Raw genomic sequence first — 13,046 nt, 5'->3', positions numbered from 1 at the left:
CATGCCGGTGGTCCCAGAATTATAAGGAGCAGAGACATGAAAATTGAGGAGGCACACAGGCCACAGGCATAATGCCAGGTTCAGTTATTCTTTTGTGCCAGGGTGTTTAATTGAACTTGGTTTGTTAAATAAAGGATTAGATAGGATACCCAAAGTCATTCTGTAGTGCACCCACACAAACACATCTATAGCACACACACACACACACACACACACACACACACACACACACACACACATGCTTGTGCATATGCATGCATACACACTTGCATTCACACACTCATGTGCTCACACAGAAAGAAAGAAAACAAAAACTCCTATAGCATTTCCTTACCTCATCCCATCTGTCCTGGGTATCCAGGATAGACTAAACCTTTTACCATCTAAGCACTTTGAGAAATTGGATGTTTAGAGATTTGAATCAGATGTTTCATCCAAATCATTCCAATACCTGCCTTTGTGATTTTCTTTATTTTAAGATGCATTTTTATTTCTTATACCTTTGGGGGGTGGCTAGTGAGTCTGTGTGAGTGTATGCCACACATGTGAGGTTGCCTGAGAAAGTCCACAGAGGGCATTGGATACCCTGAAGCTGTAGACCAGCTGGAATCCAACCTGGGTCCTCTGCAAGAGCAGCAAATGCTCGTAACCACTGAGCAGTCTCTCTAGCCTCTGAGCAAGTTCTTGACAATAATACAAGTTCCATGGGTAGTTGGATGTTTTGTGGTTTCCCTTTTATTCATTTTTTCATGAATCTTGTTGGCTATATTGCAATTGTCTGCTTTTAGGAGTATAGTATGATATTTTAGAATTTTCCATGCGTGTGTGTGTGTGTGTGTGTGTGTGTGTGTGTGAGAGAGAGAGAGAGAGAGAGAGAGAGAGAGAGAGAGAGAGAGACAGAGAGAGAGACAGAGAGAGAGACAGAGAGACAGAGAGACAGACAGAGAGACAGAGAGAGACAGAGACAGAGAAACAGAGACAGAGACAGAGACAGAGACAGAGACAGAGACAGAGACAGAGAGGAGGGAGGGAGGGAGCGAGCATGTTTACCATAGAACCTCTAGCAAGAAGGAATCCTTTCTTTTCACTAGGTACTACCAGGGACAAAACTCAGGACATTGGGTTAGGTGGCAAGCATTTTTACCTACTGAGGCAGTTTACCAGCCAAAAAGTGGTGTTTTGATACATACAGTCTTCGTGCAGTGTTGAAATCAAGGAACTTCTTTTTTTTTTCTTTTTCTTTTAAGAAAATGTCTCATTATATAACCAAGACAATAGGGACAATGCTCAATTTCCTGCCTCCTGAGTGTGGACATGACTGATAAATCTGAAAATATATATATAGTATTTTGATATTGTCAAACATGTATTCTCTCTAAGGCTCATCTTTTTTAATGTTATCTGCAAACTAATAATGGCATGACACAGCCACTGCAGCAACACTGGGCCTGCACAAGGTTGGCTTGGTGAATTGGGGAGGGGTTTATGGGACCTTATTCCTTCCTGATCAACTATCAGCTACTGGACGATTCTGGGAAAGGAAGAATCACTTTTTCTTTTTAGTTGTGCACTCACTAGTAAACCCACCAAGCTCCAGTGAATGCTTCCAAACCTGTGGTAACACAGATGGCCTTGGTTAAACTCAGTGGGTCAGAAAGCAAAGACATACACGTGGGAAAAGGATTTATAGGAAGCAGGTGGAATTTACAGAGGTTTGAGTTATGAGTAATTAAAACACATTTTATACATATATGAAAATGTCAAAAAAAAACAAACTTAGCTAATAAATTTATTTATTTATTTATTTATTTATTTATTTATCATTTAGGAAAACTGGCCTGGTGATTAAGAGGAGCAGGTAAAGGAGCTTGCTGAACAAGCCAGATGGTTTTATTCTGTTTGTTGGATTGCATGCCAAAGTCGAAGGAAAAACTTACCCTACACAGTTTTTATCCACAAGAGTGCTTTGGCATATGGACCCCTCCGCACATCATGTGCACACACAAATAAATTTCAACAAGTGAAAGAAAGATTATTTACCTGCTTTTTAAAGCGAGGGCAGAACGAGAAGGCACTGGGTATAAACCAAGAAAGTCCTCTTTAATCAGCTGTCTTTATAGTCTTTCATGTGCTAACCATTTCAACTAAAATCAAACGCTACCTACTTTACTATGTTTCTATTATGAGAGCTGGGAAGAACTAATATGGGAGCTTTGAAGTCTGTTTCTACTATTGCTATGTTACTGGGGCAGCCATAAATTATATTTTCATTTGTTCGTTTAATCTGAACCACGTACATGACCACATGTATGGAGGTCATATTTCCTTGTCTCTGTAAATTTATATATCACTGGCTTAAGTATCAGATAGAAGTCCCTCCCACAAGAACTGCTATTCATTCGCCATTGCCAGTTTGTTTACCTGAAGTATAATATAAAAATATATCTTTACTTGTAATTAAAGAATTTCGAATTCAGGGCCACAGACACAGAGGGGTGGGTATATTGCACTTTGAAAAATATCTGCTAAAAATTAAGTAACTAGAACTGCACAATATATCAAAAATGACATAAAAGTATTTTTTAAAAACAACATGCACGCATGGCAATACCATGGATGAAGGCAGAGGATATGATCACACCAGATCACAAACAAGGGACCACAGCTTCCTGAGACTAAGGAATAAGTGTGGAAAATAAATCACAAGCATGAACCAAACACAGCCTTACACGAGTTAATCACATCAAGAGTTCTAGGGAAATCTGCACCCTTCTATCTTATTTCACAGCGACAGAACTGACCCTTAGGAACTTTGCTGACAGAAATTCCTGGAGAAGCTTTTGTTGATAGCATTCTTCAGCTCTTTATTCCTGAGGCTGAAAATAATGGGACTAAGGAAGGGGGTAAAGACCGTATATGTGGTGGACATGAGGGTGTCGACGTACAGAGAATGGGGTCCCCTGGCCTTGAGGTAAATTATGGAGGCAAAGCCATAGTGCACAATCACCACAGTGAGATGGGACACGCACGTGGAGAATGTCTTGTGCCGGCCCTCAGTGGAGGTGATTCTCAAGATGGCGGCCACAATGAATATATAGGAGAGGACAATGAGGACCAGGCACCCTATGAGGGGTGTGACACACACCAGTATCACAACAATAGAGGCAAAAGCGGTGCTTTCTCCACAGGTCAACTTCAAGAGGGAAAACACGTGACAGAGAAAGTGATGGATCACATTAGAGTCGCAGAAGGCGAGCCGGAAAATTATGGACGTCACTGTAATCCCAATGAGGGAACCACCGGCCCAAGACCAGGCCACAAGACGAGCGCAGCCTCGGAGGCTCATAAGCACGTGGTAATGCAGGGGGCGGCAGATGGCCACATAGCGGTCATAACCCATGACCATGAGCAAGAAGGAGTGAGTGTAGCCAAATGTGAAGGAGAAAAACAACTGGTTAGCACAAGCTATAAATGTGATGGATCGACGGGTAGACAGCAGGTCAGCCAACATGCGGGGGGTGATGACCACAGTGAAGAGAATCTCAGAGATGGAGAGGGCGCACAGGAAGAGGTACATGGGTGTGTGGAGTCTGCGTTCCGTCCAGATAGCAGCCATGATAAGCAAGTTCCCCAGGAGTGTGAACAGATACATCAGCAGGTACAGCAGAAAGAGAGCAGGCAGCATCTGGTGTGGGAATGCTGAGAAGCCAAAGAGGATAAATTCAGACATGATGCTGTGGTTCTGAGCAGGCATGGCTTCTGAGCTGATGGGATCAGAAATACATCAATGAAAAACACAGCTCTGGCACAGAGCAAAAGCAATTTAAAAGCTTCGTGTTAGGAAATCTTACTGAACGTTTCTGGGTCTCATTTCCCACTAAAATTGTGAGCCCAGTGAGCTTACCGATGAATAGTTCTAATATTTGAAAAATCAATCACTTAGTATTATTCAAAAGTATAAAAAGGTGAGAAAACATCCTACATCATTTTAGCATACTAACTAAAGGTTCATTTAAACCCAGGTAAGAATGCCTGGGTTTAATCCCAGCACTCAGGAGACAAAAGCAGGTGGACCTCTGAGCTAGAGGCCCACCGGGTCTACAGAGTAGGTTCCAGAACAGCCAAGTCTATACAGAGGAACCCTGTTTCAGAAAACCAAACCAAACTAACCAAGCAGTAAACAAAAGAGAGTGAGCTGGGAAGTTAAGATCACACACTGCTCTTACAGAGGATCAGAGTTGACTTCTAAGCATCTGCATTGGCAGCTCACAACGGCATGCAAATCCAGGAATCTGACATGCTCTCTGGTCATGATAGGTACCTGCATACACACACACACACACACACACACACACACACACACACACACCCTGAGAGCGAAATTTAAAATAATAAATAATAATAAATAAATAATGGTTATGTAAAGAAAAAAGTATGTGTTCATTTCATGAGACATGCCAATTCAAAAATTCACAATAAAATATTACCCAGTTAATAACAGGGGCATACTTAAGGTTTTTGAGGTCAAGTGGTATTAGTTTGTCTTTTAAATAACAAGGATGATTCATTGTCAAAAACCGTGTCTTGTGACTCGCCACATCAACCAATTAAGTGGAAATATCGTGTGGTTGTTTCAATGCTATAAACCCATTTTATAAAATTTTATTAGGGCATCTTCCCTTGAAGCCCCACTACTCTCAAGAATTCTTTTGCACATTTTTTAATAAATCAACATTTATTTTTCTTTAATACATAAAATAAAATAAAAGTTAATTTACCCTGTGATTTCAAAACACACATTCAAAAGGGAATTCCTCTATCTCAGTTGAGCATGTGTACAACAAATTTAGCACATATGACAGTAAATGTAGAAATGAGTTGTTTTAGGAAGGAGAGTACTCACTGTCTCTGCTGTCTTTTCACGTGGAACAAAATAAGCTACATATGGATTATGAGGGAAGCGACAAGATGAGAAATGGTAAGAGAATCAGTAACCAGTTATGACAATAACAGGCAGCGTGTTCTATAAGTTATATTGATTAGCAATCAACAGAGTGCCTCTCATATTAATAATCATCCTTCAACTATATCATTTAGAGAAAAGCAACCAATTCCCATTAACAAAAGAATTATGGAAAAACAGTTCCTCACTGGGTGGTGGTAGCACACACCTTTAATGCCAGCACTCAGGAGGAAGAAACAGGCAGATCTTTGTGAGTTTGGGCCAGGCTGAGAGTTCTGGGACAGCCAGAGATACATAGAGAAACTCTGTTTCAAAACACACACACACACACACACACACACACACACACACACACCAGTTCTCAAATGCTGTTTTTGTGTGCATGTGTTCCCTTACACTAAATAAAAACAGAAGATCCTAAGAGCCTTTTAAGTTGGGTTAACAGCAGTTTTTAAAAATCATATTAGAAGTTTAAATGGACAATGTTTTAAATTATTTAATGTTTTTACAAATACATAATATGTCTGGGTTAAATGTGACATCCAAATGCTTCTGTCTGTTTTTATTCTGTCCATAGAAATATATTGATTAACTGAAAATTTACCTCCTATTGTGTCATTAAGAAGAAGTAACTCATGTAAACACAGATACGGGTTCAAAGATACCCAGTAGATGTCCCATGATATTTTAAAACATCTTTTCTACCATACACACGAATTTACCAAAAAAATCTGTAATACTTTCCAAGAAGAAAATTTTGTGTAATTCAAAGTGTTAATAAGATTTAATAAAAGTAATTTAAATACCCAAAGTTTATGGTCACAAGTGGACAATCTTTTATTATATAAGATATACAAACCTCTACAGTGGAATTTTAGTTGAAATCCCAGTGATTTGGCTCTAAATATAATTTTTCAAAAATCTCCCCAAATTCCTTCAAGGGAAAAAAGTGTGATTAAACTAATTTTCTAAAAAAGGAATTGGGAGAGAGCTGTCTTCTTCCAGTTTCGGGGATAAGTATATAGTCATAGTAATTCTTTCCCTTTTAAATTTGAAAATAAATTCTTTTCTCATACAATATAATTTCATTACATAGTAATGTTAAAGATGTATTTGTCTTCTTTGAGAATTTCGTGCATGCATACATGCATATTGTACTTTGTTCATGTTCCACCCTGACTCTTCCCCTAACTCTGCCTAGATCCACTCCTCACCTCACTCGCTCCCCAACTTCATCTCATTTTCTAGAACCTACCGACTTCAGGTTGTACTCCTCACATGCTCATGTACTTAGTGTGGTTGATCAACCAGGCACCTCACTGCTAAAGAAAACCAAGTCTGCCTTTCCAGAACCCATCAACTCTAAATAGCTCCTCAGATTAAACTTAGTAGAAGATTTAAAATCTTGAATTACTCAAAATTGAACATAAGATTTAAAAACGTGACAATACATATCAAGAGAAAGAGGTAGATTGTTTACTCATTTGTTGCAACAAATATGCTGTCAATGAAGTTACATAAATCTCATTTGCACCTAGTTCCATGTTAAGTTGGAATCCAGACAGATTGAAGATACAAAAAATAAATATCAAGATATAAAGTACAAATACAAATAGCCAAAGCACTAATGAATGTAACATGAATGCAATTCCTGAATGTTCTGTGACTCTTTTGCTGTATGTAGTTTATTTTATATAGCTGCAATAATACAAATGTATATGTAAAATTTTTTTAATTAATTAAAAGAAGACATTAAGTACAAAGTGTAGGAGAATAAGTTTGCTGTCTTAGACTGTGAAAGACTAAACTATGTGAAATTCCAACATCAGGCAACTGTCAAATTATAGGCCTCTGGTCAACAAGATACTCAGCTAATGTTAGCAAGCAGATGAAAAAGTGGTAGAAGATGATTACATTGTCTAAAACTTACAACAGAAGCATCTAAAACAAGCAAGAAATCAGTTAAAGCAAGTTAAGTAGTAATTCTGATGCAAGAAAAAAATTAGTAAGAATGAATGGGTTACTATAGCACTGGAGGAACCATCAGAGGAAAGGGAGTACATGTGGGAAACAGGAAGGACAGAAATGAAACCAGGCTTTGAGTTCACTGTCGACAGTAAAACTCCATGAAACGGTAAGTGTCCTGTGTTGACCGGGCTGGAGGTACGGCAAAGCCTCAGAAATGCTGCTAGGAATGTAGAAATTAGAAATTAAGAATTTAAATAGGCTCAGTCCCGTATGATGGTCCAGAGGTAATGGCTAGAGTTTGACCCCTGGAGCACACTTCATGGGTTGCCCCGCCCATCCCCACCCCGTCTCACACAAAACAAATAAGCAAGTAAGTGGAAATCTATAATAAAGTTTAAATTTGTACATAGGCTCATGATACATAATCCAGTAAGCTTACTCCGAGGTGTCTATAACAGTTTCCCAACCTGTTTGTGAGTGAGCACGTAGCCGAATGTTTCCTGTAGGATGAATTTTAGTGAGGGGGCTTGCTTAGTGTCTGCTCATTCATAGCTGCGGAGAAGGGAGGCAAGATGGAGGAGAAGCAGACGATGGACCGACTGCTAGGAATTAGAAATACGGACAACAGTGTGAGTGGTTCTTGTAAATAATGCTGAGTGAATAAGTGAATAAAGCAAAACCACGGTGAACTCTGGAGCGTCATTGTATTTGGAAATGCTGGGATCATATGTATCTGGAACTATTCTGGGTTGTCCAACGTTGAGGCAATGGGGGAGCCAGACACCTGCATCAGGATTCCTCAACCTTAGTGTCAGGGCTGTTTGGGGGGGCTGACACTTTCTTAGAGTGACTGATGTCTTGTGCACTGTATGAGGTACAGCAGCATGCTTGGCTTCCACCCACAACGTGCCAATGTAGCTCAGCCTGTCTGTCTCGCCTTCCTTCTCTCTGTCTCTCTGTCTCTGTTTCTTTTCAGACACATTCACATTTTCCTGTGGATCAGTGTCACCACTTAATGAAGGCCTTTAGCACAGTACTTAAAGTGAGCAACCAGCAGCATGGATGATAAGGCACTCTGGGCCAACACCCCATGCAGCCTCAGAGCTTTAAGACTCCTGTGTTCCTAGCACTACACCCCAGTACCAGGCTATGTCAGTCTACAAATATTAATCCTGTTGTGCCTTTTCATCCTCTGCCTCCTGGTTTCTTGTTACCTGGGCCACTGCTTCTGTGAGAGTAGAGGCGCTTCTGCCTGAGACTTGAACATGACCCCCATTGGAAGGTTTAGTGGCCAGCACACAGGGTGCTTTGAAGTGGTTCCCTGACCCTGTCAATGCTATGCCTTCTTACAAGTTATTCCCAAAGGGGCCTCTTCAGAAACCAAGCCGGGAAAGTATCACTCAGCATCTGGGAATATGAAAGGACCTAAATGGTCCTTTAGGGACTAGAGGTCTTGACTCCTTCCAACGCATAACAAACACTCCATGCCACCTCTCCTCAGAGAATTTTCAGCCTCTGCCACGGATGAAGTACTCCAAATCTTTAGAGAGGCAAACTGGGAAGAGGTGACTTCGGTTCTTTCAGGTCAAGATAGTGTCACAGTGAGACAGGAGCTGGGAGAGATCAGAGTGGAAAGCCAGGACTATATTCTGTGGTAAAGGTGTTTGAAGCACTGTGTGGAATCATGCTTTTTCTTGGGCACTATATAAATTCAGAATCTTTTGGTAACACTAGACAGCCTGACCTCTCTCACTGGTCCCTCTAACTATATTTTCCTAGTGATGAAAGTCAGCCTAACATGAATGATGTGCCTCTATGCTATTTTAAAAAAAGTATTTAAATAAATGGAATCATGCCTATATTGGTGAAGAGAATATCTTCTAACACCCAGAGCAAATATTTGAAATACCATATATATTATATTCTGACAAATTTTAATTTAAAAATTTAGCACAGTAAGGTTAACAATATTTAATTTTAAAAACATAACAATTTATCAAAATACTATAATATCCCTGTAAACACTCAGTTTCAATATATCACTCATCTTTATTCTTATTTTAATTCCTTTATTGTTTATTTTTGCATTTTAAACATTAAAATATAGTTGCATCATTCTCTCATGACACAGACATGAGGACAAGTTATAGAGGCTTTGCTTGACAAAGTTCCAAAAACACCTGACTGCCCAGCATGATCTCTAGACACCCAGAACAGCAGCTGAGGCTTTGCTTGACAAAGTTCCAAAGGTCTCCCGCAGATCACCACTGCCCTCAAATATTGTCTAAGGTCAAGGTGTGATTTTGTCTAGAAAACCTACCTTGAAATCTTTTTCTCCTAAAACTGTCTTTCTCTATATTTCCCACTTTAACAATGAGCCCTAATGAAAAATGCACTGGAAAAATTTCCCCTCAGAGAATGCTAAAAGAAGGCATCTGGCCAAAGGTTCGAGGCAATGAGAGAGTCTTGGCTCTGACTATTGTATGCAGCAGGCCAAAACTGCTTGAAAAGAGAGCTAGGACTTTGGCATAACAGTCCCTGGTTAGATATTGTTAGCTGAAGAGAAGTAAAACTTGTTTCTTTACAATCTGCCTTGAAAGTAATAAATAGAAGGTGAGCTTGGAACATAATGCTTTATGGATATTTTACAATAGAGGGCCCCTTGAAAGTTAGCCTAGGCTTAGATAGCACACCTGTTGTTTTGGGACTGAAAATAAGTCAAGTTTGTTCTGTGTTAAGGAAATTTAGTTTCAAGCTGTGTTGCTATGACAACCATGTAAACACAATGGCTTTAGCCTGGGGAAACTTATGATTAAACTTTCCCGAGGATTGTTTAAGAAATAATAATCAGGTCATGATGATCATTGCTTGGAAATTGATTTTTGCTATCTGCTTTATTATAGGTTATACAGAACTGTTTGTACATCTTTGCTAGATTGTTTTCTTGCTCTGTTGATTTTTAAATGCTCTACTTAAAAGGTGAGAAAATCATGATGTAATCTGTAATGAAAAAGTTGAACTTCACTTTAAATAAAGTACTGGGGTTGGCCCAAGGAGTAACAGACAGAAGCAGAAGAAAAATAAAGTTCTCCGGGGATATAAGACCTTTCAGTTTTACCACAGTTTATACCTGGGCTTCAGTACTTCTTTTCTTCTCCATTCCTCAATCTCTCCTCAACAATTAGTTACTATAGCTAATTGCTCCCACACGGTTAGTCTCTTTGGCCAGCTGTTCCCACTCCCGCCTCCAACTCCCACTCAATTCTCCCTACCTCAGAACCACTAAGACTTTCTCTTCTCTCTGATCCCAAAGCTGGTCTATGGGACTTCCTCCTACCCATTCATTCATTCAAACACTGCCAAATCTCCTCCTTGCTCCCTCTCAAGTTTATGGCCTCTAATTATTGTTGCATATATAATGCATAAATATATAGAGAGAGAATTTGCTGAGTCCAAGTAGTATTACTTGTACGTAATTTCAGGAGTGGACACTTGGTAGTCTCTCTCTCTCAGAAGTCATAAGTTGCCTGTAGCTCTTTGTCTATGAGTGGGATCCCTTGAGATACCTCCCTTCCCTGTTAGCTTGTTTGTGTGTATTGTCACTGTCCGGTTCTTAGTTGGGTAGGCATATTGTTGAGGTGTAGCTTCTTTGTCGTTTCTAGTAGATGCAGTCTTACGGCAAATTTCCTGAGCTGTTATATTTTCCCACCCCTCTCTGCAGGTGACCCTTGAGCCTTGGGTGTTTAGGGTGTGTTGTAAATGAATGGGCAGAGCAGCCAATGATCACGTGATCTCTGCGTCTTGACCAGCTGTGGCTTTCTGTAATGGCCTCCATGTGCTGCAAGAAGCTTTCTTTGATGAAAAGTAAGAGCTATGCGTATCTGTTGGCATAAAGCTAAGTATATAGAATTCAACTATAAACTACACGTATTTAGTAAAGTACTCCTCTACTATCTATTACCTCGGTGACCATGAGCAGTTGTCTAGCTGTGCATTACAAAGCATATTTTTTTTTGTCCTGTTGAGCAGACCAGTCCAAGCAGGGAGTTGTTGGTTACTGTCAAGACATGAGGGGGCACCTTGAAATGTTGGTCATCGTTGTGATTGGTAGGCATCACATCTCTGTAGGGCTGTTGATTGCTTCCCTTTTGGACAGCTTATATAGTACCTTCCAGAGTTATGAAAGCACATCCTTAGGGAAGCTTTCAGATGAGATCTACCTTGAATCCCCCAAGTCTTGTGTCTGAAGTGCATGATGTCCTCAGCAGCAGGGACGTACCAAGTGCAACATCAGTAGCCTATTTTGTTTTGCGAGTCACTTATATGCCCTTGAACAACAATTAGACAAGAGTGTTCTCATTCCTGGCACTGGAGTATCTTCCAGAATCTATGTCTCTTGTGGGAAGTATTGTCTCCCCAAGCACAAAATCAGTGAAACTAAAAAATATTTGTATCAATGTAACTTATGTATACATTATAATTTTAAGTAAATAGAAAATGGTTTCCTATAGTTTTTTTCAATAATCATATGTAATTATTTATTTCCCCTGCTTCTTTTTTCATATTGACCTCATTTCCTCTCCCCAATGAAAGCGCCCCATTTTCCCATTTCCTGCTTCATTTAACTTGCAACCTGCTAGTCCCATTTCTAGCACTCAATTCCAACACGTTGGTGTTTTTGTTTTGTTTTGTTTTGTTTTGTTTTGTTTTTTACTTTGCTTCTGTGGCTACTCCAGATTATATACTCATGTGAAAATTTGACAAAGAAACCACAGATGAAAGAGAAAACGCTGCATGTGTGTTTCTGGGTTTGCCTTATCTCATGCAATATAACATTTTAGGATTCTTTCCATTTAACTGCAAAGTTTCTTAATAGCTGAATAATAGCCCGTTGGTTTTGTGTACCACACTTTCATTGTCCATTCACCATCTGAAAGACATTGAGGTTGTTTCCATTTCCTAGCTATTGGGAAAAGATCAACAGTAAACATGGCTGAGCAAGTATCTATGGAGTAGTGGGTCAAGTCTTTTGGGCATATGCCAAAGATTGCTTTGGCTAGATCAAATGGTAGATTCATTTTTAATTGAGAGTTCTTCACACTTGTATCCACAGTGCACCAGTTTGCAATCTCACCAACAGTTAATACACATTTTTCCTTTCCCAGTCCTTTCCAGAATTTGTTGTCAGTTGTTTTCTTAACCTTAGCCATTCTGACTGAGGAAGGATAAAATCTCAACTTAAGAAAAAAACATTTTCACTTCCTTAATTTCCAAGAATGATGAGTATTTTAGATGTTTCTCAGCTATCTCAGTTTTATTTCCTATTTTAAGAACTTTCTGTTCAAATTCTCGTAGACCACTTTTAAATGGGTCCTTTGTTTCCTTGACTTATTTCATAGTAACACATATACTGTGGATACTAATCCTCCACCAAATATATAGCTGGCAAAGACTCTCTTCCATTATATGGCATTCCTCTTCACTTGATTGTTCTTTATGTGTACAGAAGCATTTTAGTTTTTTGAGTTCTCACTTGTTAAATGTTGGTCTTAATTCCTGGTAAAATGGTGAAAGTATTTAGAAAATATTCCATAGTATCCAATAGAGTACTGCCTATATTTTCTTCTAGCACTTTTAACATTTTAGTTCTCAGATTGAGATCATCTATCCATTTAGAGATAATTTTCATTCTCCTTTATGTAAACATCCAGTTTTCTCAGCACTCTTTCTTGAATATGTTTTCTTTTTCACAAGTAAATAAATGCGTGTGTTGTTTGCCAAATATCAGATGGCTATAGTTATGTTACAGTTATGTGTACTCATGTGTGGGTCTTCTGTTTTGTTCCATTGGTGTGTACAGGTCTCCTGTTGGGATATTTGATCATGTTGTGGACTCCAAGATTGGGAGATCTTTTTACTTTCTAGTATCTTTCTCTACTTCTTTCTTGAGAGAATACAAGTTTTGTTTAAAGGTGTAACAGGGCTTTTGCCTAGTTTGTGAGTTCTTCTTTCTTCCACCTCTCTCCACCCTTTCAACCCCAGAGCACTAGGTAGGAGAGAAAGAGAGCCCTGGATCTACTTTCTTTATTTTTGTCTCTTCTTCGACCATGACTAA

General features: G+C 39.3%; 1 protein-coding gene across 1 annotated transcript; it reads right to left on the bottom strand.

Annotated features, from left to right (window-relative positions):
- Positions 1-2,803: 2,803 nt before the first annotated feature.
- Positions 2,804-3,754, bottom strand: LOC311584780 (olfactory receptor 10H28; the record flags this gene model as incomplete). The annotated part of the gene is made up of 1 exon (XM_084759416.1): positions 2,804-3,754. The coding sequence occupies one exon, from the start codon at positions 3,752-3,754 to the stop codon at positions 2,804-2,806; it is 951 nt and encodes a 316-aa protein (XP_084615542.1).
- Positions 3,755-13,046: the final 9,292 nt, after the last annotated feature.

This window comes from Acomys minous, assembly GCF_964271855.1.
Source record: "Acomys minous genome assembly, chromosome: 15".
Classification (NCBI taxonomy): domain Eukaryota; kingdom Metazoa; phylum Chordata; class Mammalia; order Rodentia; family Muridae; genus Acomys; species Acomys minous.
The sequence above is the reverse complement of the archived record's forward strand: the minus strand, read 5'-3'. Positions and strand labels throughout refer to the sequence as shown.